Below are 23,449 nucleotides of genomic sequence, written 5' to 3'. Positions count from 1 at the left end.
AAAGCATCCTGGGCAGCGGCTGGCGTATTGATGCTTCCTGGCTAAATGCTAACGAGCGATGGTGCTGTGTTTGTCAGGGAGGCCTGGGCTGCAATCTGTCTGCTGAGCCAGCCAGAAGCCCTAATGATATCATCAGGAAGTGCCGTCAACAGCGCTCTAACGAGGAATGATCTGACGCTCGTTGTTTCACCTCCCTCCTACACCCCCCGCCCCCTTCCACACCCATTCTCCGGTGTTGTTGCCAGGCATTTAGGTTGCATTTACTTGCACATACAAGAGATAAAATCTGAAGAAAGTGATAAGAAATGCAGTCTGTTTGAAACACATAAGCCCTAAAGGGTTCATATTAAACACAATTCCTCCCCAAATACCCTTAAAAATGAGTGAATTTACATCAGATCTGAATACATTGGAGAAGAGTAATTTAAACAAAACACAAGTAATAACTAAAAGTGAATTCAAATGACCCAATCCAATCATAATGGTAGCGGTTATTCCCCCTAAATGTTTACAAGGTATAATGTAAGTATAAGATGTCTCTTGATGGTGATGACAAGTCTTCACAGTTTGTAACTCTTCATGCTGTAGAGCTGCAGAAGGGATGGCCTGCTGCATTATGCACCATGCCAGTGTTCATTTGGACATGAACTGTATGTGTGGATATTTTCCCATGACCTTCCTCCTGTAGCACACACACACGCTCTCCCTTAGTGAGTGCTACGCAAAGGAGAAATCTCTTAATCTTACTCAGTTTACAGGACCATCTCAACACCCTTCTACACTACCTTTCATCACATTTACATCATTTCTTTGTCCTTATCGCAAGTTTTTGAAAGGGATCTCACATGAGTTACATACACTGGCATAGCTACAAATTTAGTGCAACTGATCCAGTCCAGGTTTTTTAATTTTTTATTTTTTTTATTTTCTTTTTATCTGCGTGTGGCTGGAGAGGAACCCAGTTTGTCATGGCAGTCTGCATTAGCATTTGCAGAGAGAAACAGTTCTTGACAAAACGGTCTTGAGAAATTCAAGATACCCTCCATTAAGAAGATTGTCTGACTCATGCACTGTCATTGTCACTGACAGGTCAACTAATCATTTCCTCCCTGCTTTCTTTCTCTCTCTCTCTCTCTCTCTCTCTCTCTCTCTCTCTCTCTCTTTCTCTTTCTCTCTTCTCTTTTTCTCTCCCTTGTTCCTCCACCCCCAACCCCCTTGTCTTTTTTTGGATGTTGTCATTTTCCCCAGGTGCCTTGCAGATCGAGAACAGCGAGGAGACAGACCAGGGGAAGTACGAGTGCGTGGCGTCTAATGTGGAAGGCGTGCGCTACTCGTCCCCTGCTAACCTTTATGTGCGAGGTAGGGAGCAACCCGGCCCCAGAGCCAGGCCACAAAATAAAAAATAAAAACATCCACCCATTCTAACTAAAATGCACAGTGCAGCTCAGCTTTAAGTGGCATTACTGTTGAGCTTAACAAATGATAATTGCTTCCATTCTAGCCCAGCTGTATATGCACAAAATGTATTTTGCAAAATAGTATTACCCAAGTAATATAAATCTTTTAGCATTGATAGTATTGCCTGCCCATAAATGTAATTTCATATGCACTGAAACTTCCAAATGTAAAACTATAATTGACCAACTAATGTTCTTCTCTGTTATGATGTTATGCTCCATTTTGTCTTTCAATGCCCTCTCCTACTCACTTGGAAGGAAAAGTGTAGCTCAACAAGCCGTATGTCTTTACTTTATCGGTTGTAAGACACCTTTTACCTGTAACTGTGTGCCCGATAAAATGTTTCCCCATCCATCAAACTTATGGAACCCAAAAAGAGTCGGGAAGGACTTCTTTTTGATTAGTTTTTTTTTTCAGGTACAGGAGCACAACGGTAAGTCTTGATTTTGATTGAGTGGCGAGGTATTAATGCCCACCAATCAAAATCTTAACCCCTTAGCCTTCTCCAGATTTGGAGGTAAAAGGGATTTCCTTGTGGGGAATTAATGGGAAACGACTGTTAACACAGTCAGCTGCTCTGTATTATATGAGAAGAAAAAAAAATGCTATATTGCATAGATTATAAATAGTACACTTCCTCTTCTTTTCTTGATGGTGTTCTGGAGCATAAATCCATAATATTCCCCCGTTTCTGCTTTGGGGTATTATCTTTAAAGCCTTTTATAGTCAGTAGTAATTTTGGCTGGCATGTTCCAGCAAAGTGAAGATATGAAAAACAATCAGTCACAAAGAATGCTGAGTTTCATAGGAAACAGGCAATGAAGACAAAAGCCTACCCTCTACCACTAATGTTAAATGACAATGACTCCCTGTTGAGGGAGCTTTAATAAATTGAAGCAGATGCATTTTCAACATGCATTATTTATATTGTGCATATTAAATAAAGATGCCTCGGTATCTACTCAGTTTGTTCCCTCTGCTGTGTACCAAATAACTTTGTTCCCAATAAATAATTCACTACTCTGACATTATAAAATGGGTCAGGGAGCTGCTTTTTCATTATTATTGCTATTATCATACCCTGTGAAGTAGCAGCATAGGGAAGAAAAATTCAGCTGCGAGGGTGCAGACGGTAAAAAATGGTTCATCAAGATGAGTATCTCCTCTTGCCAGCATTCATCCTGGAGGCTCATGCTGTCTCCACTGTGATGCAGTAACACTTAATGTCAAGTAGCTATCTACCTTGCTCATGTACAGCATGGCAGAAATTAAAGGGTTCATGCAAATTACAGACAAGAGCTCTACAGGAATCATTAAATAACAATGGGAACACTTGTTGACACAGCACTGGGATGTTTAGCAGTTTCTTTGGTCAGAAACACACAGCTATACCTTGAAATCATTTCCAACAATTCATGCAATCTCCATGAACACTGGCTCCATCAGCATGCTTTTAAAAGAGTACACAGGATCATAATTACTCAGGTACTTTCACACTATGTAACACACTTGTTATGCCTTGATGGTGTCAACCTTTGTCTGTTTTCAGTTAACTTTTGTCAATCAATTCTGATACTTGATGTTGACTATGTTTTGTTCACAAAGCGAAATGCACTCGAGATTAGCAGCTGTGGTGGGGATCAATTTTCAGGAAAAAAAACCAAAACAAAACAAAATCATAACAATCCTAAATTGTATCTGGGGAATACTTTACCTGGGCAAATTGAGACAACTATTTGAAACAGAAACCATAATGACAGTGCTGCTGATTGGCTTCTAACAACATTTACTGTAACTATCTTGAACTGCAGCTGCTAATTTCAGCCCAAACTGTGTCTTTTTTATTTTCTATCTCTCATTAGTTTTTCTTTATTTTCTCTTTATTTGGTTTCCTTCTCTAACAAAAGCAAATACAGCCACCACAGGAGCCTCTCCTTGTGGCTATAAGGAGCTTGTGAAATTTTGAATTATGAGTATGGTACGCTTGATTTGACTCCAGTGGCGCCTCACTATATTTTTCTTACCAGGCGACAGTGCGGCCACTGGGGTGAATCTGATTGTTTTGGTTCAAAGTTTATTTAAGTGGGGGGTGGGGCAGGCAAGTGTACTTTCAAGACGGGTGTCACTGATAGCAGGGACAGGGGAAAAGGAGGAAAAAAAGATTAAAGAAAAGGGAAATGTAGCTGCAGCTAAACACCTTGAGGTGGCTTTTTTTACTCTCTCTGTGTTTCCCCTATTTTTCTCTTCTCCTCATGTCATTGTGTTCTGCATCAACCCCTTTACATCCCTCAGAGCTTCGAGAAGGTTGGTGTGTTTTTTCTTTTTTACTTTTTTTAACCCACATTTGAAAAAAAAAATTCAACATGTTGAAAAATTTTAGTTGTATTTGCCTATTACAGAGCTCGACTCATTACTAATTTGAACAAACACTAATCAATTAATCCAAACTGCTAAATGATTATGAAAGAAATTTTTCTTTATTTCCAAGGAAGAAATGATGAAAGCAAACCCGAGTAGCTCGGGTCTTGTTAATTTACTTTTATGTTTGCATTGTGGGGCCTTTTCTCGTTTTGCATCCTTTGGTATTGCTTCTGCACCTAAAAGCTTTCTTGCACGTGTTGTCATGGAAACCCAGCACGTGGAAATAACAGGACCTGTTGCATGATGGGAGAATGTAACTGCGCTTGCATGCCTGTACAGAATCCCTTTGGCCATGATGGTCTTTTTCTTTACACATTCCCTGTGTTTTGTTCAATTGATTCCTTCTCTTTCCTTGGTTTCTCTACAAGTGTTTTCCCTGACACACCCCTTTTTTTGGCTTTCCTTTATTTTGTTTCTTTTTTGTGTTGTGATTATGGTGTTGTGTTTGTGTGTTTTCCTTTGTTTCCCTTTTGTTACTTTTCTTTTTAAAAAAAAATGTCTGTCTTTTCGTGGTTCATTTGTTTGTGAGATTTGTGTTTCTTTTTTCAAAATGATGCTGCTCTGCTTCTTGAGTCTCGGAGTGCAAATGCAAATGCCGAATGAAATAATAAGTGTGTATACAGCCAGTGTTCCTGTCATCTTGTTTATAGAGATCCATTATTGAAAAAATTAGACCTGATTGGGCCTGATTGGGTTCCATGGTGATTCAGGCAGCCATTAAGGGATGCCATTTACAGTCGTGTGGATCAATAACAATATAATGACTTCAACATCACATTTGCTGTTGCTTAGCGGGTGCTCGGAGATACTTTTCTTTTCAAATGGCGGCAGCTAGATGTGATTGGTTTTGTTGAGTGACTGCTGTTTGTGTTCCCCTGCAGTCATGACACTCAATCAAATTATAATTTATTATTCAAAAGCCCCCCATTCCCTTGTTCACACATACACACTCACACGCACTTATAGAATAGAATTGATTTTCAGGTTGACGTGACTAAAGTAATGAAGATTCTCAAACTGGACTACAATAAGACACACAGTGATTTGCTTTGTTTAAGCATTCATGCTGTAGTCCGACAACAATAATGAGAAGAAAGTGCTAAATGAATTGGAGATCAATGAAAGCAGCGTTCACTGATTTATGTGTCAGGCGGCTTTGTACCAACTGCTTATTATCTCCTAAGATGTTTCACTTAAATGTAAGCATCAGCATGTGCACCAGGTTTCACCAAGACATATTCAACTGAGTCAGATCTATATTGAATCTCATGTCACCTGCTGCAGTGAACTTGCCTGTAAATTTTACGGCTCCGGCGGTCTCATGAATACATAAGGTACATGTTTCTGGGAAGGAACCACGGTTTTTGGCTAGGGGTATTAGATGTGGCTCAGCAAGTCAGTAGATCAGGCATATCAGTCTTTCAGGTAGAAGAGATTACACACTTTCTCCCTATCACTCTCTTCTGAGAGTGGGAGGTTTTCTATGTGTGGCTGTCAAAGTGTGCTGATCTCCAGGGGATTAGAGTGATCTCTATAAAGTATCTGAAAGTCATATTGAAAATAACTGCTTCTCCAAAAGCAAGCAAATTAGCACTTTTCATGGTTTACTAACTCTTATTCATCCATAGGAGTGCACATATGTTTTTCTCAGCAACACCCAGCACCAAATTTACTTTTGGAATCTGTGCATTTTAACCAGCTTTCAGCTTTAGAGCCCAGGCGTATCTTGCTTAAGGGCACCTTTACGTACTGAATATGCACAAGCCAACAAGAGAGATTGCACTGGTCATCTTCTCATGGCTATTTGCTGGTAACTACTGAGCTTTTTTCATGAGCCACACTAAACACTAAGTTAGTCATTGTTTCCTTGGAGAAGACACAGAATATAGCTGATATTTTGTGGCCCAGTCAACCACATCCATGCCATTTCTTTCCATTGCTCCAGCCACATAATTTTGTCAGGCAAGTCATTACACAAATACATATCTATAATCATCCCTTCTAATCTAGATGCAAATAATGAACCAATTGGCTGTCAAAATACTCTGACAGCAGAGTCTGTGAAAACTGTCTATCAGTACTCTGTCAGTGCTGCCCTCCATAAAATAGTAGGTATGGCTCAATACAACTGAACAAAACAGAGCATAATGAATTTCTGATAATGTCTACATTTGGCCCTTATATCTAATTCTAAGTACTATGAATAACACTGATGCAGAAAGACTGCGCTGTTATGTACGCATGTGCATGTTTGCCCTTCTACAAAGGTATCTGCCTGATTTTGAATGTGCTTGCATGCCCTGCTATGCATTTGTGTGTAATGTTGGGAAAGAAAGCTAGATTACACCTTATGTTCTCACTGGCCAAAGCAAAATCCTGCTATCTCTATTAGATGTTTGTCTCAAGGAGTCCTGAAGTTAATAGCCACCCCTCAAAAATGATATAAATGTTGTATCAGAATTGCACTTGTTTTTCCTACAAAACAAAAGTTTCATTACCTCTTATTCAAATGCAAATACATGAATACACTCCATTTCTCAATCCGACTGATATTATTCACTGAAGGGATCACTACAGTGAGGGGACATGCTTGCAGTAATATTTGGCTGCTTGTCATCTACCTGTAAGACAATAGAAAAAAGTGATACACTCTGAAGTCCCTTCTATTCACTGCTTGCTATTATTAGATACCCCTGCCATGATTCCTGTCAGTTTCCTTTAGGTAATAATTTCCATTTTGATGAGCCACCCATAGTGACTGTTTAGTATTGGCGCAGCCAAGGTATGTTAATACAGGCCGACCCCTACGGCTTATATGTAAATGCCGTAGGCCTCACCCAGCAAGTGTGACTAAAGGATCTCCATACTGCGCCTGTGTCCTCAGGCAGCAAGAGGGTGTAATCTCAGCTTCAAGGTGACACTAAAGGCTGCACATTATTTTGGCTTCCCCCTTCATTTTGGGGCAGCAAAAACTGCCTCACCAAAATGGCCGATAATGTCCACCTTCTGACCTCTGTTTTTTGGCACAAATCCCTCCACAACACCGCCCACTATTAGAGTTAGTGCAGTACTCTGGCGTTCTCTCTCGACTGCTTTTCACCTCGTCCACTGTAAGGCTTCTTGTCTTTCTCTCCACATTGGGGCTTGAAACAAGATTATATGTTGTTAGTAGTCCAAATGAAAGGCATATGTTTGTTTTATTTTCCTCTCAATTCCAAATGGGCCGGCTGGGCTCCTGGTCTCTGTGAATGAGGAGCCTGTCCATGCAATTGGGATTCTTTATTTTCTTTCACTGCTACTACATTTTAAAGGCAGGATAGGAGAGGGTGCCACACACACACACACACACACACACACACACACAAAGTCACACACAGCTTATAAGAGCTTACCGGACCATTGACATGACAGAGTTACCCAGTCCACCTGAACATTCAATCATATCATACAGGCCCATGTCTAGTTAATGATAGTGCGGTGACTCATTTGCATGTAACACTGACATTTAGTTAATGTTGTCCCCTAAAGTGTCTTCTGGGTTGTAAGATTTATAATTTTCTCTCCCAGGATATAGTGTAATGTGCTGTAGTATCAACTGACCTTGAGCTCCTGATCTTCTGTTGTAGCCAAAGACTAAATTTATTTATGTGTCAGACACAGGGTGCATGCTGTTGTACCTATGATTCATTAAAAAGTGCCCCAGTACCATGAAGCCTTTAAGCAAGGAAGTTTTTGTGTATTGGCCCAGTGATTTGTATATTTAAGAATTCCCTGACCAGCCACAGCCAAAAGTTACCAGCATTTGGCACGTGGCTTGTCTTGATTCCCACATTGCCCTGACAGTGTTGGTACTCAAAGGTGAACAGAGACATCTTCCTGTGGGGAAACCTCATTCACTCAGCCACTACAGCTCCCGGTCCATTGGCTGACCTGAGCCCCAGGGAGAGAAGAGCACCATCAGACACACTTTGATTGAACGTTTCCCCATAAAACACAGGCCCTGTTCGCCCTATTCAGTTTTCACCATTCTTTTTGGATTGGAGGCAAAATTCAAGCAGAGACAAATCACAGCTGAAAAAAACATCTAATAGTATTGATGCATACCTCTTTGTTGAACACAGCTGCACTCTGGTACTGTCTATGCTGTTTGGACTTAGTTCTTTTTGTGGATTTGTTCAGTTTGATTTGTTTCCTTTCGTTTGATTTTGTGCGTGTGTGTGTCTGGAACAATGCTATATTTGGGAATGAATGGCATGCTTGGATGGGCTTGGGTGACATTTTTGGATTGTATTGGTTCTCTGGTGTCTGCCCGAGTGGATGGGGGCGCACCTGTATATGTCACTCATGCCATAGCCACACCCATGCATGTCCGTGTGAGGAATGGGCTGCCCTTTCACCTTTGTTGTTTAGTAAGACATTTTTTGACAAATTAGAATGCAGATATATACTTTCTCCCCCTATTTGATGGGCCTTTTTTTCCCAATTCAACATGTTTTTTTAAGTCCCATTTGGACTTCATGACGCAATAATAACTGTCATGATGAGACAACGCATGAAGCAAACATCATGCGTTCAGTTGTTTTATCCACTTTTTCTTACACTCAGGTCAGGACAGAACAAGTTATGGTTCTTTGATATGTTTCACTTTTTTTTTTTTTAAACAGAGCCATGTTTGCTTCTGAAGGAGACATTTTTGTTAGAATGTTATCTATGAAAATGTGACATTTCTTAAGGAAAGAGTACTCTTTAAATTTGCTATTGACCATTTTCCATGGTACATTTAGCATTTTTTCAAAGGTCAGCAATGAACTTTTTGTCCTCAAGGTCAGGTTGCGTCTTGCCAGAGGTAATAACATAATTAACATAAATAGCGAATTACAATACTGAGAGGATACGTGTAGAGTAGCTCAGAGAAGGACAAATCAAAAGCCCAGCTTTGGCTTCAGAAGGTTCCCACCTGTGCTTCATTCAACCTATTACTGTAATTGACTATTAATGTTCTTCTTTTTAATCTCAAAGCAAAATGCAGACATTTTGAATAACTAACTTAACAGAATGGCTGTTAAAAGCCAGTGAATATAGATGTGTTTTGACCATTTGGACGATTTGCAAGTTTACTTTTATGTACTACAAACCTTTGCCCCTAAGAACTATGTGTCAGTATACTGTATGTACATACAGTGCTCAGGTCAGTACATGCAAGTTCTCAGGTAAAGCCCCGTCAGAGTGTGTGTAGGTGATATCTGTGCCCTTAATTTGTTGGCAAACTGTCCCATGCAACGATCATATGAATCCCATTTGGATCGACACGGTGTATTTTGGAATGCTACCTATCCTTAACGCCCCTCCCAGTACCCCCACCCCCCATCCCCCACCCAAATCTCCCCCTCAGTCCCCACCCACCCCACTCCCTCCACCCCACACACACACACACGTCACATCTGCCCCAACCCAAGACTTCCCAAGTTACATTTGCACTGAGGTGCATTGAGGTGTTAAAGGCGGGGAGGAGGGGACGTGTAGCTGATTCTTGATTTTAAGCCCCAGTGTGTGAGACCTCCAAACCCACTTTGAGCCATGGTCTTTTTTTTCTTTTCTTTTTCTTTTTTTTTGGTTCTGATTTGTTTTGTTTGGATTTAGAATCACAGTCTCCTTATTCTATCCCCCACTTATGCCCTCCTCCTCCTCCTTCCCTTTCTCCGACAAACCCCTCCCCCTCCCCTTCCCCCTTGCGTACTGTACAGTATGTCTGCGTACCCATCCGTCACTGTCTGTCTGCTCGTCTCCCTCTGTCTGTCTTCTTGTCCGCTGTCTTGCTGCTTGAGTCTGTTTTGTTCTGCCTTGTGTCTTGTCTCTCGTCCCCTGTCTTTCCTGTCTTGTCTATCAGTCTGTCTCTAAGTCATCTCTTCCATTTAGTTCATCATTTTATATTTCCACATCTGCACTACTTCTCTCTCTTTGACCTTCTTTGCATCCCAACAAACATTTTGATGTTGAATAGATGTAGATACCTTGGCTTGATGCGGTGTTGACAATTTGTTTGACAGGGACCTCTGCAGATGTCCATAACTGTTGCCTTTAGCTTTTATTTGAATTTAAAACCTAAAATTTTGTTGATGATTTTTTTGTTCAAAGTAATGTAAAACTGTGACCCTGACACAATACAAGCTCGTATCTAACTATCAGGCATGTAAAAAGTTTTTTCTCAGATGATTATATATGTTGCAAGTCTGGCATTCAACCATACAGCAATATCTCCAACTCAGCTTGACTTAGGCTTTCAAAAGATGTCGCTCACCCTAGATTAACATAGGCAACACTTCAGTTTGTAGTTTGTAGTTCAAAAGTTTGTCCTCATTTAGTGTTGAACTTGGCTACCTCTCCCATGTCACTATCTGTCAAGTGCTTGCTGGGATGCCTCTCATGAACACACAATGTTTTTTGCTAACTCATACTCCTCCACTCTCTAACTCTTGCATACTGTACACACGCGCACTCATGCCTATACCAACGCAAAAAAAAAAAAATATATATATATACATCCATGTATATACACATACACACACACACAAGTGCACAGTACCTTTCACGCCCTTCCTCTGCCTCTCAGACTCATTATCAACCTCCCTCCACTCAAGTACCAACTACTATCCATGAATTTTGAGGTCCTCCCCGTCTCCCTCTCTTAGCTGTCATTCTGCCCTTATTCATCTACCTCTCTCTTTCCCTTTCCCTCTGTCTCTCTTTCTTGTTCTCTGGATTTTCTACTCCCTGTTGATCCAGTTCTGTTTCTTGACTCCAACACTCTGTGATACTAGACTCTCCAGCTACAACTACTATAGTTCTTTTTCTATGTATTTCTAGGCACATACCTTGTTCCTCAATACTTATTTTGTGTTAACTGGGACTGCGATGTGACAATGTGCCACCATCACATTTTGTCACATTAGCTGAAGAAAAACAAAGTTTACACAGCATTGAAGCGGGTTACCCCCCCTTTACCCTCCTCCAACCTTCCCCTCTCTTTTTCTTCCTCTGTCACTCTTTGCTCCTCTGTTCCCTCTCTTTCTCTCCTTTCCTCAGATGCTTTATCCTCTATCTTGTATTTCTTCTTTCCTCTCCAATCGTCTTTTGTCTGGGCATGCTAGCGACCCTTCAGTTATATTCCTCTATGCATTTTATCTCAATTTTTATATCTGATTTTGTTATCATTTACTCCTTAATTTACCTCGGTCTATTTATGCATGCTGTCTGTGAAACTGATAGCTGCATCTATCAATGGAACCGTGTCAGATCTTAATAAGGCTTTGTCCAGTGGATCTACCCTAAACCACAAAAATCTGATTAAAGTTTCTCATCTTTAAGATATCTAGGTAGTAGAGACAGGTGTCAAGTGCAAACTTGGGCTAGAATGTGTTTAGAGACCTTGTGTGTGATGGTCAATTGCCCCGTAACCCTACACTTCCTGTGCTGTGGGAGAAGCCTGTAATGGCCTACTTCCTGTTTGGCATGCATGCCGGAGAGGACAGGAAGTTCCAGGTTGCCATCTTGGCCTTATGTGATAGCATTATCACATAGCCTTTACTACACACTTTCATACTTGGTGATCAGGTTATGCCATAGTTGTATATATGTCAGCAGTTCAGTTCCAAAGATGAGAAACTCGTAATAGATTTTTGTGTCTTTAATTGTGCTGTGATGGGTCAAATATTGGTCAATGGAACCTTGTTGCTATGAATCGTTGCTTTATTGTTAATCTATATTGTTGTTGAAGCAGTTCTGTTAGTTTAGTTCCTTCTCATTATTTGTATTTTTTTATGTTTTGAAAAGTCTACTTTTTTATTATGTGTTTTAGTTCACATTTACCATGTTGAACCTTTTGTGTTAAGTATTTCCTTGAGAAGGGTCCATTTTCATCGGCCTCTCTTGTTACCTCTCTCTTTCTCTTTTTTTTGACTCCCTTGCCCTCTTTTGTCATCCTCTCCCCTTCCTCATGCCCTCTCTCAGTCCGGCGGGTGCCTCCTCGCTTCTCCATTCCACCAACGAGTCAGGAAATTATGCCCGGTGGCAGTGTGAACATAACGTGCGTGGCAGTGGGGTCACCCATGCCTTACGTCAAGTGGATGCTGAACTCAGAGGACTTAACGCCAGAGGATGAGATGCCAGTGGGCAGAAACGTTCTCGAACTGAGCAGCGTTCGTGAGTCAGCCAACTACACCTGCGTGGCCATGAGCAGCCTTGGCATCATTGAAGCTGTGGCGCAGATCACTGTCAAATGTAAGAGATAACTGTGCTTGTGAAGTGCTGTGCTCAGTTAGGCTCGAAATGTACAGAAAGCTACAATTACAATATGTATGTGTTTAATGGTCTTGGGGCATTTTGTTGTTCACTCATTCCCTGCCATGATAAATGATTTCCCACTCTTTGCTTCCTGTTTTTCTCTCACCATAACAGCTCTCCCTAAGCCTCCAGGTACCCCTGTGGTTACTGAAACCACTGCCACCAGTGTGACCATCACCTGGGACTCAGGCAACCCAGACCCAGTGACTTACTATATCATCCAGTACAGGGCCAAGTCCCCAGACAGCAAGTATGAGACAGTGGATGACATCACCACTACACGTTACAGCATCGGTGGCCTCTACCCCAACACCGAATACGAAATCCGTGTCTCAGCCGTCAACACAATTGGCCAGGGTCCTCCCAGTGAGCCAGTAGAAACCAGGACTGGAGAACAAGCCCCTGCCAGTCCGCCACGAAACATTCAGGCCCAGATAATTTCCCAAAACACCATGATGGTGCGCTGGGAGGAGCCCGAGGAGCCCAATGGGCAGATCAAGGGATACCGCGTTTATTACACCATGGATGACTCCCAGCCCATGAGCCTCTGGCAGATCCATAATGTCCAGGATAGCATCATCACTACTATCCAGAGCCTGGTTCCTCAGGAGACATACACAATCAAAGTCCTAGCATTCACCTCGGTAGGAGATGGACCCTTCTCAGAGCCCATCCATGTCAAAGTATTGCAAGGAGGTAAGGATTTGAAACTTGGTAACTGGTGTTTAGCTTTGAAATATCCTTTTCTTCCAGTGCTTTCATTGAGTTTCATGTCTGTCAGTTTTACATACAAATACACGTTGTGCACAAGTTTAAAATAAGTTATACAGAAATTTGGTGAGTGCTGCAGCTGTTATCCAGCCTTCTGCTTAAATAAAAAGACTTTCACAACCACTGACAAACATCTTCATCTGTTTTGTGCCTCAGCAGCACATTTTCAGAAACTTTAAACAGAATGCGCCTGCTGCTAAAGAGACAAATTTTCTCCCCCACTGTGCAAGGTTCTCACACACATCTGCAGCCTCTGCAAATGATGACAAAGGTCTGTTTGATCATGGCAGTCAAATTTGAGAAAAAAAAAACAACTGTGTGTGAGAACTAACCAGCATCAGCTTCAGGGGTTCAGCGAAATCACCCTATCAATGCCAGTGCAAGGCAGCACGTCCAGCTTCAGAGAACCCACAACAATCGAGCAATTGTGCCTTGCTTTGTCACTGAGGCACAAACCTTTTGTATTTCACTGTTATCTATTCCTCTCAATTTGATTTTATCTTATTCTCATCGTTTTATACCAAATCTCATGGTGCTCATCATGTCAATGTGTGGATAACTCTGTATAATGCTCTCTTTAGTAATTGGACAATACCCCTCCCATGTGTATAATATTAATTTCCATGTTTTTACTAATTTCTAGTCACATGTCCTGCAACAGTGTCCTCTGCTGTGTTCTCCAGTTCCAGGTCAACCATCCAAATTCCAGGTTGGTGCTGTGTCTGACACCAGCATTGAACTGACCTGGGAACCTGCCTATGAAAAGGAGGGAATTATAAATTATGAACTTCGCTACTCAGAAGGCAGTTTTGGCACACAGGTAAGAGTTTTAGTGTTTCATTTTGAATTTCAATCCCTTCTGCATTGTGAGCTGTATATCACCGTCATATGATCCAACTTAATATTTATCTACGACCACTTCAAATCAGACTTGCCAGTAACTTTCTTCTCCATTAACAGATGAAGAAAACATTTGGACCCACTTCTTCATATGTTGTGGAAGGGCTCCGCCCAAACACAGAGTACCACTTCTCCCTGGCAGCCATTTCAAACAAAGGCATCGGAGCCTTCACAAATGACATATCACAGAAGACCTTGCAAGCCAGTATGTAACCCTTTATTCAGTCTTCTCTCATGTTTTCTTTTGTGGGTAGGCTAACAAAGCGATTTTCCACAGGAAAGCAGTTAAATCATTTTATGCTTTTGTGAACCTTCACTAAAGTGAATTCTCATGAGGTTGTGTGTTTTTCCCTTTTGACTGGAGCTTGTAAACTTTTTATTCTCTACTGCATCATCACCTTTGAACTATGACTGTGTTTTTGTCAGGCATAATCAGGGTTCAAAGCTGATTCAGAAATGATGAAATGCATCACAAACTTGACTTTACTGATGTTTGTTTAATTCTTGCCTAAACACATGGTTTAATATGTTTGCATTGACCTTAGTTCTATTAACTTGAATATGGCAACATGACTATGGTATTGGTAATATGGTGTTTACACTATGAACTGATCATTTGTGGAGAGGTGAGGTGGAAATGAAGCCTCAAAGACCTAGAGTAAATTTTAGTGTTTTACAAACTTTTCATTTTATCTTACATTAACTTATTGTCTAACTTGGCTCTGGTGCCAAATATGTAAGGGTAAACCCAGCACTATCAAACAAATCAAGTTTACGTGGACTGACAATTTTGGTTTCTTTATTTCCCTTTCACTTTTGTTCATATTTGCTTTTCCTTTGTCAACAGCAAGTGCACTTTCTTCCACGTGACAGAGACACAAAAAATGTCAGTTCTCCTCTCAGACCACCAAGGCTCTTGTATGGACTATATTCAGGATGGGGATGGGGAATTTGGAGTTGAGTTTAGTCAACAAAGAAAAAAATAAAACCCTATCAGCAGTCACCAAAAGTACCCACATGCCCACCCCTGGAATCTATTCCAGTATGTCAGTTCTGCACTGATTATTTTATTTTACAGATGGTGGGAACACAACTGAATTATTTAAACCAGTCAGCTAAAAATAACAGGAGTGATATCATTGCACATAGTAGTGCAAGCTGTAGAGAAAGAAAATATACACAGCTTATCCAGTCAAATATCCAATAGCTAAAGGACTGCTGGGATGACAGGGTATGAAATTTCTGTCTTTTGGGTTTACAAAGCACACACAGATTAACAGTGATATTGTGTGTTGACGTTTAATACATTAATGGTAAAGAACCTGGAAAATGTAGCTGGATTTATGGGATTAGGGGTGAATCTGAGTGAGTCGTTGTGGATCCTGATGATATAGAATGTAGAAAATCACAGACAAAGATAAATGTATGCATTCACTGTCAGAGCGGCTGCCTTTATTCTTAATAAAAATGGCTGCGCTGTGTTAGATTTTGTGAAGTTTAAACCAGAGAATTTTTACTGGGACATAGGAGAGCCATGGTGGTGGGAGTAGACTTCTTTTAACACATTTTCTGTTTCTACCAGTGCAACTTGTTGGCTGTGCCCCCACATCTGGACTGTGGGGGCTTTGGAACAACCACTTCACAGTTCTTTTTTTTGTTTCTGCTCGGGCAGCAGAGCCACACAGACAGTGCAGGGTCACTGAGGAGAGCGCCAGTTGCATGCGACACTCACTCCTGCCCACTGGGGGTGCTGTCGAGAACCTATCACTGCACCGTTGATCTTTGATCAGTCCAGGCATGAAAATACTTTATGTTCATCCAGCCCCATTTCTGTCTTGGCGTCTCTCAAGTGTCTGTGCACATCTTCACCTGTCGATGTGTGTTTGTGATTTCCTTACCTCTGTTTTTGCATTTGTTCTTGACCGACAAACCGCAAGCTGATTGGATTGGATACACTCCTCTTTTCCTTCTTACATCACCCTGTTCCAGCTGTGTTTCTCTCTTTGCCACTTGTTCCCCTGTGCAATGGAACAAAAGCTCTCCTTGGAATGGCTTGACATCACCTTGCTCACTTTGTGTCCTCTTCCTTTTATGTTGAGTCTTTTGAAAAAAAGTTTTGAGTCAGATCTTTTATTTATTTTTTTATTAATTTTGATTACTTTCTGGGTTGTCTGAAAGAATATTGGTTTGACATCACTTCAGACAGTAGCTTGCTGATATTTTCATCCTTCTGTTGGGTTCTTTCATGAACCCAAGCCCACCACAGCCACAAGCAACTACAGTGCAGCAGGCAGAGCGACATGCGCAGACAGCTTTGACATACCCTTGCCTGTTGAACAAATATGGGAAAGAATAAGTTTGACTGATGGATTTTCTCATGTTTCTACTTGAGACAAGGGACTCTTCCTTTGAATTGACTCATCCATACAATTACAGTGGACAGAAAGGATAACTGCTGGTTAATAATGGTCTCTGCTCACCCACCACAGAAATTTGACACTATTGTCCTGGAATGAGTATCAGTTTATCTTCAGAGCTGTATTAAACTTTGTAAAGACCGTGTTCCACTTAAATGCTACTTTCCATGACAAGATTATCAAATCTTCTTTGGTTGTCAGTTCAAGGTTAACAGCCATCTTTACCTTTTCTATCCATTCTATTTCTATGGTTTTACCTTAGTGCCTCGTTGTTCCTGGTCTTTCTCAGCCAGTATTTTCTTCTTAAGTTTTTATCAAAAGTCCCTGTTCAAGCAGGTGTGAGATATATCCATTGGTTTCTTGCTGCTGAGGTCAGAAAACTCACAGACTAAGTCAGTCAAAGCAAAAGATTTCCCACAACACAATAAATAACTTGATCTTTTGGATGCTCTGAGGTAAGTGATTGTGTGGTTCAGGGATTCAGTCTGCCATAACCTTTCTAGAAGACCTGTCAGGGACATTTTTATCCAATTAACCATTTTTAAAAAAATATTTCCAGTGTTTTCTCCAAAACACCAAAAGAGAATTGGACTCATAGAATAAGCAGTCTTTATACATGACACGGTTTAATATTAAACTGACATGTCTGCAGTTTGGCTGCTCATACAAGTCACGAATAGAAGCATTTTTATGCATTCGAGTCAGTGACATATATAGCATGTATTAAGTGCCTTCACATCTCAGTGTAACATAGACAGTTACAATTGTTAGTATGAATCTTTTGGGAAAACACGAGCAAAATCTACTGTATTAATAATACTGCAAAGCCCGCACATTAGCGTACAAGTGCACAGAAACACAGTGGGCTCAAGTTTAAGGGTTGTAAACTTGCACAATTGTCAGATAACTACCCATTTAAATATTGTTGCGCAGTTTTACTTAAACGTATTATACAAAATATACTGCTAGATCTGTGCTCCTATACTACTCCTGTAGTATAGGAGTACTATACTATCACAGTTAGTGTGGCACAGTTACACACACACTAAGAAAGGCTCCACACATATAAAGTAAAATAGTCTCATACCCTTGACTACACTACAATGAGGACTGAAGTTAAGGAACTAGTAAATGTTAAGGAGGGATAAGCAAGAATAAAAGACGCAAAAGAAACTGTCATGAAGAAAACAAATACATATTTTGCCTATGCCAGTCGGACACTTCTTTCCTAAACAAATTACAGAGCAATGACCACATACAGTTTTAATATTGCTTCATGTACAAGCTCATTTTTTGGCATTGGTCGTGCCATGTTCTTTCACAGCCCCACAAAACCATTTCAACCTGACGTTGAATCCTCTGCAGTGTCTGGCAGACTGAAACCCTTTGCCACTAAGTAAAAAGAAAGACAACATGATTTCCCTGTTTGCTTTGTTGTCCATTATTTGTGGTACAAAATGTTTGCAGATTGTTGAAGTTTGTGCTCAGTCCAAGCAGCATTACCAGGGGTTATTGTCATGGGGACCACTCTGTCAAGAACTTGTGAAAAGTCACTGCAATAATTCTCCTTGGTCCCAGTCCACCTTTGTTCCATCATGACTGAGGTTAAATAACTTAACAAAGAGCTATGCAATCATTTCAGCAGATTCTCTTGGTAAATATTACAGCAGACTGAAATAAATACACGAGATGCTACTGGCAAGAGTGGCCCTCATTCAGAAGCAAGGCCTCTTGGGGTATGCTGCCACAGTCAGATCAGGTTGAGAGACCATTTTTGTGAGATCGTTCAGACGTGGCCGGATTGGGTCCACAACCCGAGAGCCGGGAGGGCTCCCAGCATTCCTCTAGCTGTTACCCAGTCACAAGATGTGGTAACAGGAACCTAAGATGGACCCTGGGAGTGGGTGTTAGGGGACCGCAGGGCCCCAGAGTGACAGATAAGAATCCCATTTCATAGCGTCAGAATTAATTTCATGGTTTGCGATGAGCTATGAGCCAGGCCCCTGGATTGTCAGGCTTTGTTACACATTTAGATTATACCTAGAACCTGCCAGTAGCCAGTCAAGTGCTATCTCTCAAATTAAAGTGGCAGATTCTAAATCCTCTGTATTTAGCCAAACAAGCAGTTTAGCCCCCCCACTTACTGTAATTGCAGGAGGTTTTTAGATATATTGGAATATTTGTGTGAGCCACAGCACAGCCATTTGGCATCGGGGGGAGGATTAATTCCATAAAGATCTACAAATACGAACATCCTGTCATTCGAGGCCTCTGGTGAAAATACAATTCAAATGCAGACATGTGCTTATACTCTGATAGCAAAAGCATTGGCAATCTGTGTCATTTAAAGAGTTGACAACAGGCATGGAGTAATGGCCTGTGAAGCTAAACTGTAAGCATTAATGTGTGTAATTTATATCCACTGAAGATGTTGCACTAAAAGCACTTTTAATCTGAAGGTAGTCATAATGATTAGGTATGCCACCAGTGCTTGACATTGCAGACTTTGTACCCAGAGCTCCCAGTCATATCACAACAGACTTAAAAGTCAAAGAGAAGGATATGAATGCAGACATGACTAATTATTTGTCAAATAGCATTTAGGAAACTCTTTCAGTGAAGCTTCAAAAGAACCTCAAGTGAAGCATTAGCTGAATTTCTTCTTTTGTGGTTGTATAGTTCTAGTATCCATAATCCTAGCACTGGCCTTCATGGGATATGCACTTTATTAAAGCCGTGCCCCAGCCAGTCTTAAACCGTTATCAGGCGTGAGGATGCCTGTGCACTGTGATAGCCTGGCTGCTGTCAGATTCACAGCCCTTTTCCGCACCACAAAGATTGAGAACTGAGCAATCATTCTTGACGTGGAGAGTTTGCAAATACAATATGAGCGGAGGAAAGAAGCTGAAAGGCTCAAAATCCAGTAAGACCATAAGTAAATAAGCCCATTGGACACAGAGAAGGGTTTGGGAACTGTGGCTGAGGTCCTGTCCTATTTGTTGTGTGCTGGAACATTCAGTCTTCACCGGTAGGAGGCCTCTCAGATAGTCAAAACTCCTGTTATTTTATTTTATTTATTTATTTTCTTAAAGCTGTTCTACCCAAAGTGACACTGCAGTCAGAACACTCATCATTAAACTTTTATGAATTCAGCAATACAAGTTTTCCATCTTGCTCCCCTCTATTCTTGTGTCTAGGTATTCTCAAAATTGTAGCAAGCTTTACAAAGACACATAGGTGCAGGCCTATGAAATGGGATTTATCTGAACAAATTGTTAACAAGGAAGGATGTTTGTGTACGTGGCAAAGTGCAGCAGAGTAGAATATCTTGGGATCGAGTTTTCCCGCCTATGGCTTCCCCTCTCACAGTCTTGTGGACCCTCCGGCCCAAAGATACATGAGTATTAAACAGCCCTGGCTACAGCACAGAGCCAACTCTCTCCCTCCCAGTAACCCCAAAATGGGTCCAAAACTAACTTTCAGTGAATCAGGAATTAAAGGTGTTAGTTACTGATTAAAAATGGGAGTACATAGATGTCAAAATTTAAGGAATGTATTCTGGGAGGAAAAGTGTTGCAGCTCACTGACTACAGAGTAAGCACGCTCTGTAGTCAGGTGCTGGTGGTAAGAAAGTCTTTAAAATTTAGTATTTGTGGGAGTCAGGTACGTATGATGCAGACAATGCTTGTGATTTCTTTTTGTTCAGTTGGTTCGTGTTTTGTTTTTGTTTTTTGTTTTTTTTCTTTTTTTAGAGGTTAAATGTTCTTATTTTCTGTTTATGCTGAGTATTGTGTTTTTTCATGTTTTCTCATGAGTTGTTATTTTGAACCCTAACTGTCGTTGTGGTTCTTTCTTTCGAGTCACTGGGGTTACAGAGAAATTCATTTCCCAGTACCCTCCTTCAGTTCATAATTTATTTCTTCAGCTTTTGTTTTGGAATGAGAACACGCTGCCTGTTTCCATGGGTTTCGTTTGAGTTCTTTTCCTAAGTTGCTGTGTGTGGAATGCTTTTTTTTCCAGATGGTATTTCATTTCGTTTTTGATTATTGTGCGATTTCTTTTTCTTTTTTTTCCCTTACATAACAGACAAAAATGTAATAATGAACTGGGTTTTGTAACACCAAGATGGAATATATTCTCATACAGAACCATTGCAGGGGATAGAGGAAACCAGACTTGGATAGAAATATTTTCATACATGTCCCTTTGTCCGTATAATTCCAAACTCTGGATGAGAAGTGAAATGTTTTATCACTCCTTGCACAGCACACTCTCTGAACGAGCACAAGCTGTGTAAGAGCTTGGCACAGATTAGAAGCGAGAGGCATTGAGTTTGGTTTAAAAAGTTCACAGATGTGTAGGTTTTAATATGTTTTGGAAGAACACTTCAGACACAAATAACACCACCATGTTGAAAAGCATTCATACTGTTACAAATTGAAAAGGACAGACTATACTACCCCCCCTGCTAGATTATACCTAAGTCTTAGCTTATGCTAATTTAGATGGAAGTTCTGGGACAAAATTACTATTGTTTCCAATGGATTGCTTAATTCTGCTCATTCAAGGTAAAATGGGTGCTGTTTGCCACCCAAGACGAAGAAAGAAAAAATAAATCCTTATCATTTGAACAATGCACATTAATGCTAAATATGTTTTAAATATATTCGCCTAATTTTTATGCTGGCTTTGTGGACATGACAGTATGTTATTAATCCCCATGTACACTGCCTGCAGTGCCTTAGTGAAAGCAGTAATTGCAGACACCCTGAAAGGGAAAATTAGGGGTTTAGCGTTTATGACTGCCATGTTTACCTGGCTGCTAGTTTAGATTGGTTAAGGGCTAAAACCTCGGCTCAGTGCCTGAAAATAAAACGCAAAATGGATTTGTTCACACCTGTCCACCTAGCACTGCGACGTGAAACTAATGACTGTCGATAATGAACTGTCTTAGGTTTAGAATAATAACTAAAAGCAGTGTCAGGTCCTCCACCTCCTATATGATAATACATAAGATGATAGACACATGTCTTCTGTTGTAAGTGAAGCTGGAGATCATAACATTATTGCAATAGGGTGAAGTACTTTTGTGGCACATCCAACAATTTTTTTTTCCAACCTGGTCCCTAGGTATCTTACAAGGGTAGCCATCTTGATTCATTATTACACAAGCTTGTGTCATTGTCCATTTATTGCTCTTTTGTTGACATTCGCTTGATGATTTTATTTTTATTTCAAACATATTTTGCCTCCGTCTTTGTTTTGCAATCTTTTTGTTTGAATTATTCTTATTGTTTTGATTTGAGTTTTGAATTTTCCTTTTATCATTTTCTTTATCTCTCCCATCTTTTTATTTTTTTGTTTTTCAATCCTCCCCTCCCCCCTTCCCCAACCTCCTCGTCCTCGACCCCTCCTCCCCCCTTCCTTCCTGTCCTTTCCACCTCACCAGAGCCCTCAGCCCCCCCTCAAGACATTAAGTGCAGCAGCACCAGCTCCACCGCCCTGCTGGTAAGTTGGCGCCCTCCGCCTTTGGAGAGTCAGAACGGTGACCTGGCGGGGTATAGGGTGCGCTACCAGGTGGTGGGCCCGTCAGAAGGTGGGGGCGGTGACGATGGGGAGCCCGCTGAGGAGCCCACGGTGCCTGCCACCGAAGAGCAGGTGTTGCTGCAGCGATTGGAAAAGTGGACCCAGTACCATGTCACCGTGTCCGCCTTCACTGCCATTGGGCCAGGCCCTGAGAGTGAGCCCCTGGTCTGCCGGACAGACGAAGACGGTACATGAATCTCTAATGCGTAGAAACTAGATTTGATCTAGAGATGAAGTGTCTGCATGTTAGTTTGAGCACATGGATTTGCAGTAATGTCCACCTGACAAGATCCCGTTAGAAAAATAAGCATCACATATTGGAGATAGTCATTGTCACAATTTTTTCTTGTTGCATGGTTTCAAAAGCACACCATAAGTCCATAAGTAACAGGACCATATACAGCTGTATAAACCATATGAATGTAAAACACTTAAAATACATAACACACTTGGGAAATCAAGTGTGTTGCTATTAAAACATAACTAACCAAATGTAATTCATAATGGCTTCCACATCCTTTATCCTCCCTGTATCTGTAGGCTTTTAACAATATCCCATTGCTCAGCAGAGACCTATAAGCATTTATGAGAGCTGTACACTGCAAGGCCATACTGTTATCTGTCTGTGCGTTTATGATGGAAACTGTAGGTTGGAGGTTAAAGAAGCAGGCACACGTCCATTAATGTTGCAGCACATATCCCCTGACTGGAAAATATGGATGACGAAAAAAGAATTAATAACACCTTCCCAGTCCTTACTTAACTACGGTTGCAGTGCCCCTAAGCATGCCACTCAGGCCTGACCTACTCCGCTGAAACACAGAGACTGGTAATGGGTGTCATTGTATGGGTGTTTACCAAGGTGTTGTTGAAAAAGAGAAAAATAGACTCAGTTGACATTCCCTGGAAAATAGTAAAATATAGGGCTCACAGATAGATTTTTGGTTCTATGCACTGCTGGTCATTCCTTAACGTGTGCAACAGCTGTGTACCAGATTGGCACAAAGAAATTGAAAAAGACAGAAATGCCAAGATGCCTGCAAAAACATCCTATCCTCAAAAGAACAAAAAAATAAACATTACACAGCTGAGTTGGATAGCAGAAACTAGGAGGATGTGAGGATGTCACAGCACATCGGAATCATTGATGGATGGCTGACGTTGGTTGATTCTCCACGATCCATTTCACATCCATTACTAGAGTATTTTAAGCATTTTCTGACATGATGTGCAATGATCTCAACAGTACAGACAAGCTTAAATTCTCACCATACCTGTTTCGCAAGACACCAGTATCTGGCTATAATATATATATAATATAATATAATGGCTATAACAAATTTTCCGGTGTCATTACGATAATAACATGTGACAGAGAAGTGCCAGGTAAAGAAATAAGAGCCAGGGCTAAAAGGTAGAAAAGATTTTGGCAATAAACAAGATTGGTGATTGATCCTGGGGAAGATGGGTAGGGGGGGAAATAGGGTTGTGATTTAGGGTGGAAGAGGGGGACTTTTAAGTGTTTGTGGAGGAGCAAATGGAGGCAGTTTGAGTGG

General features: G+C 41.0%; 1 protein-coding gene across 1 annotated transcript in view; it reads left to right on the top strand.

The window, feature by feature from the left end:
- The window catches only part of ptprsa (protein tyrosine phosphatase receptor type Sa), a 173,701-nt gene that overhangs the window by 95,256 nt on the left and 54,996 nt on the right, over nt 1-23,449 (top strand). Inside the window, 6 exon segments of the mRNA XM_051077337.1 lie at nt 1,249-1,359; nt 11,887-12,156; nt 12,334-12,915; nt 13,674-13,810; nt 13,951-14,095; nt 21,757-22,080. Of these exon segments, the coding sequence (XP_050933294.1) occupies nt 1,249-1,359; nt 11,887-12,156; nt 12,334-12,915; nt 13,674-13,810; nt 13,951-14,095; nt 21,757-22,080 (1,569 nt within the window).

This window comes from Lates calcarifer, linkage group LG17 (assembly GCF_001640805.2).
Source record: "Lates calcarifer isolate ASB-BC8 linkage group LG17, TLL_Latcal_v3, whole genome shotgun sequence".
Classification (NCBI taxonomy): domain Eukaryota; kingdom Metazoa; phylum Chordata; class Actinopteri; family Centropomidae; genus Lates; species Lates calcarifer.
The sequence above is the reverse complement of the archived record's forward strand: the minus strand, read 5'-3'. Positions and strand labels throughout refer to the sequence as shown.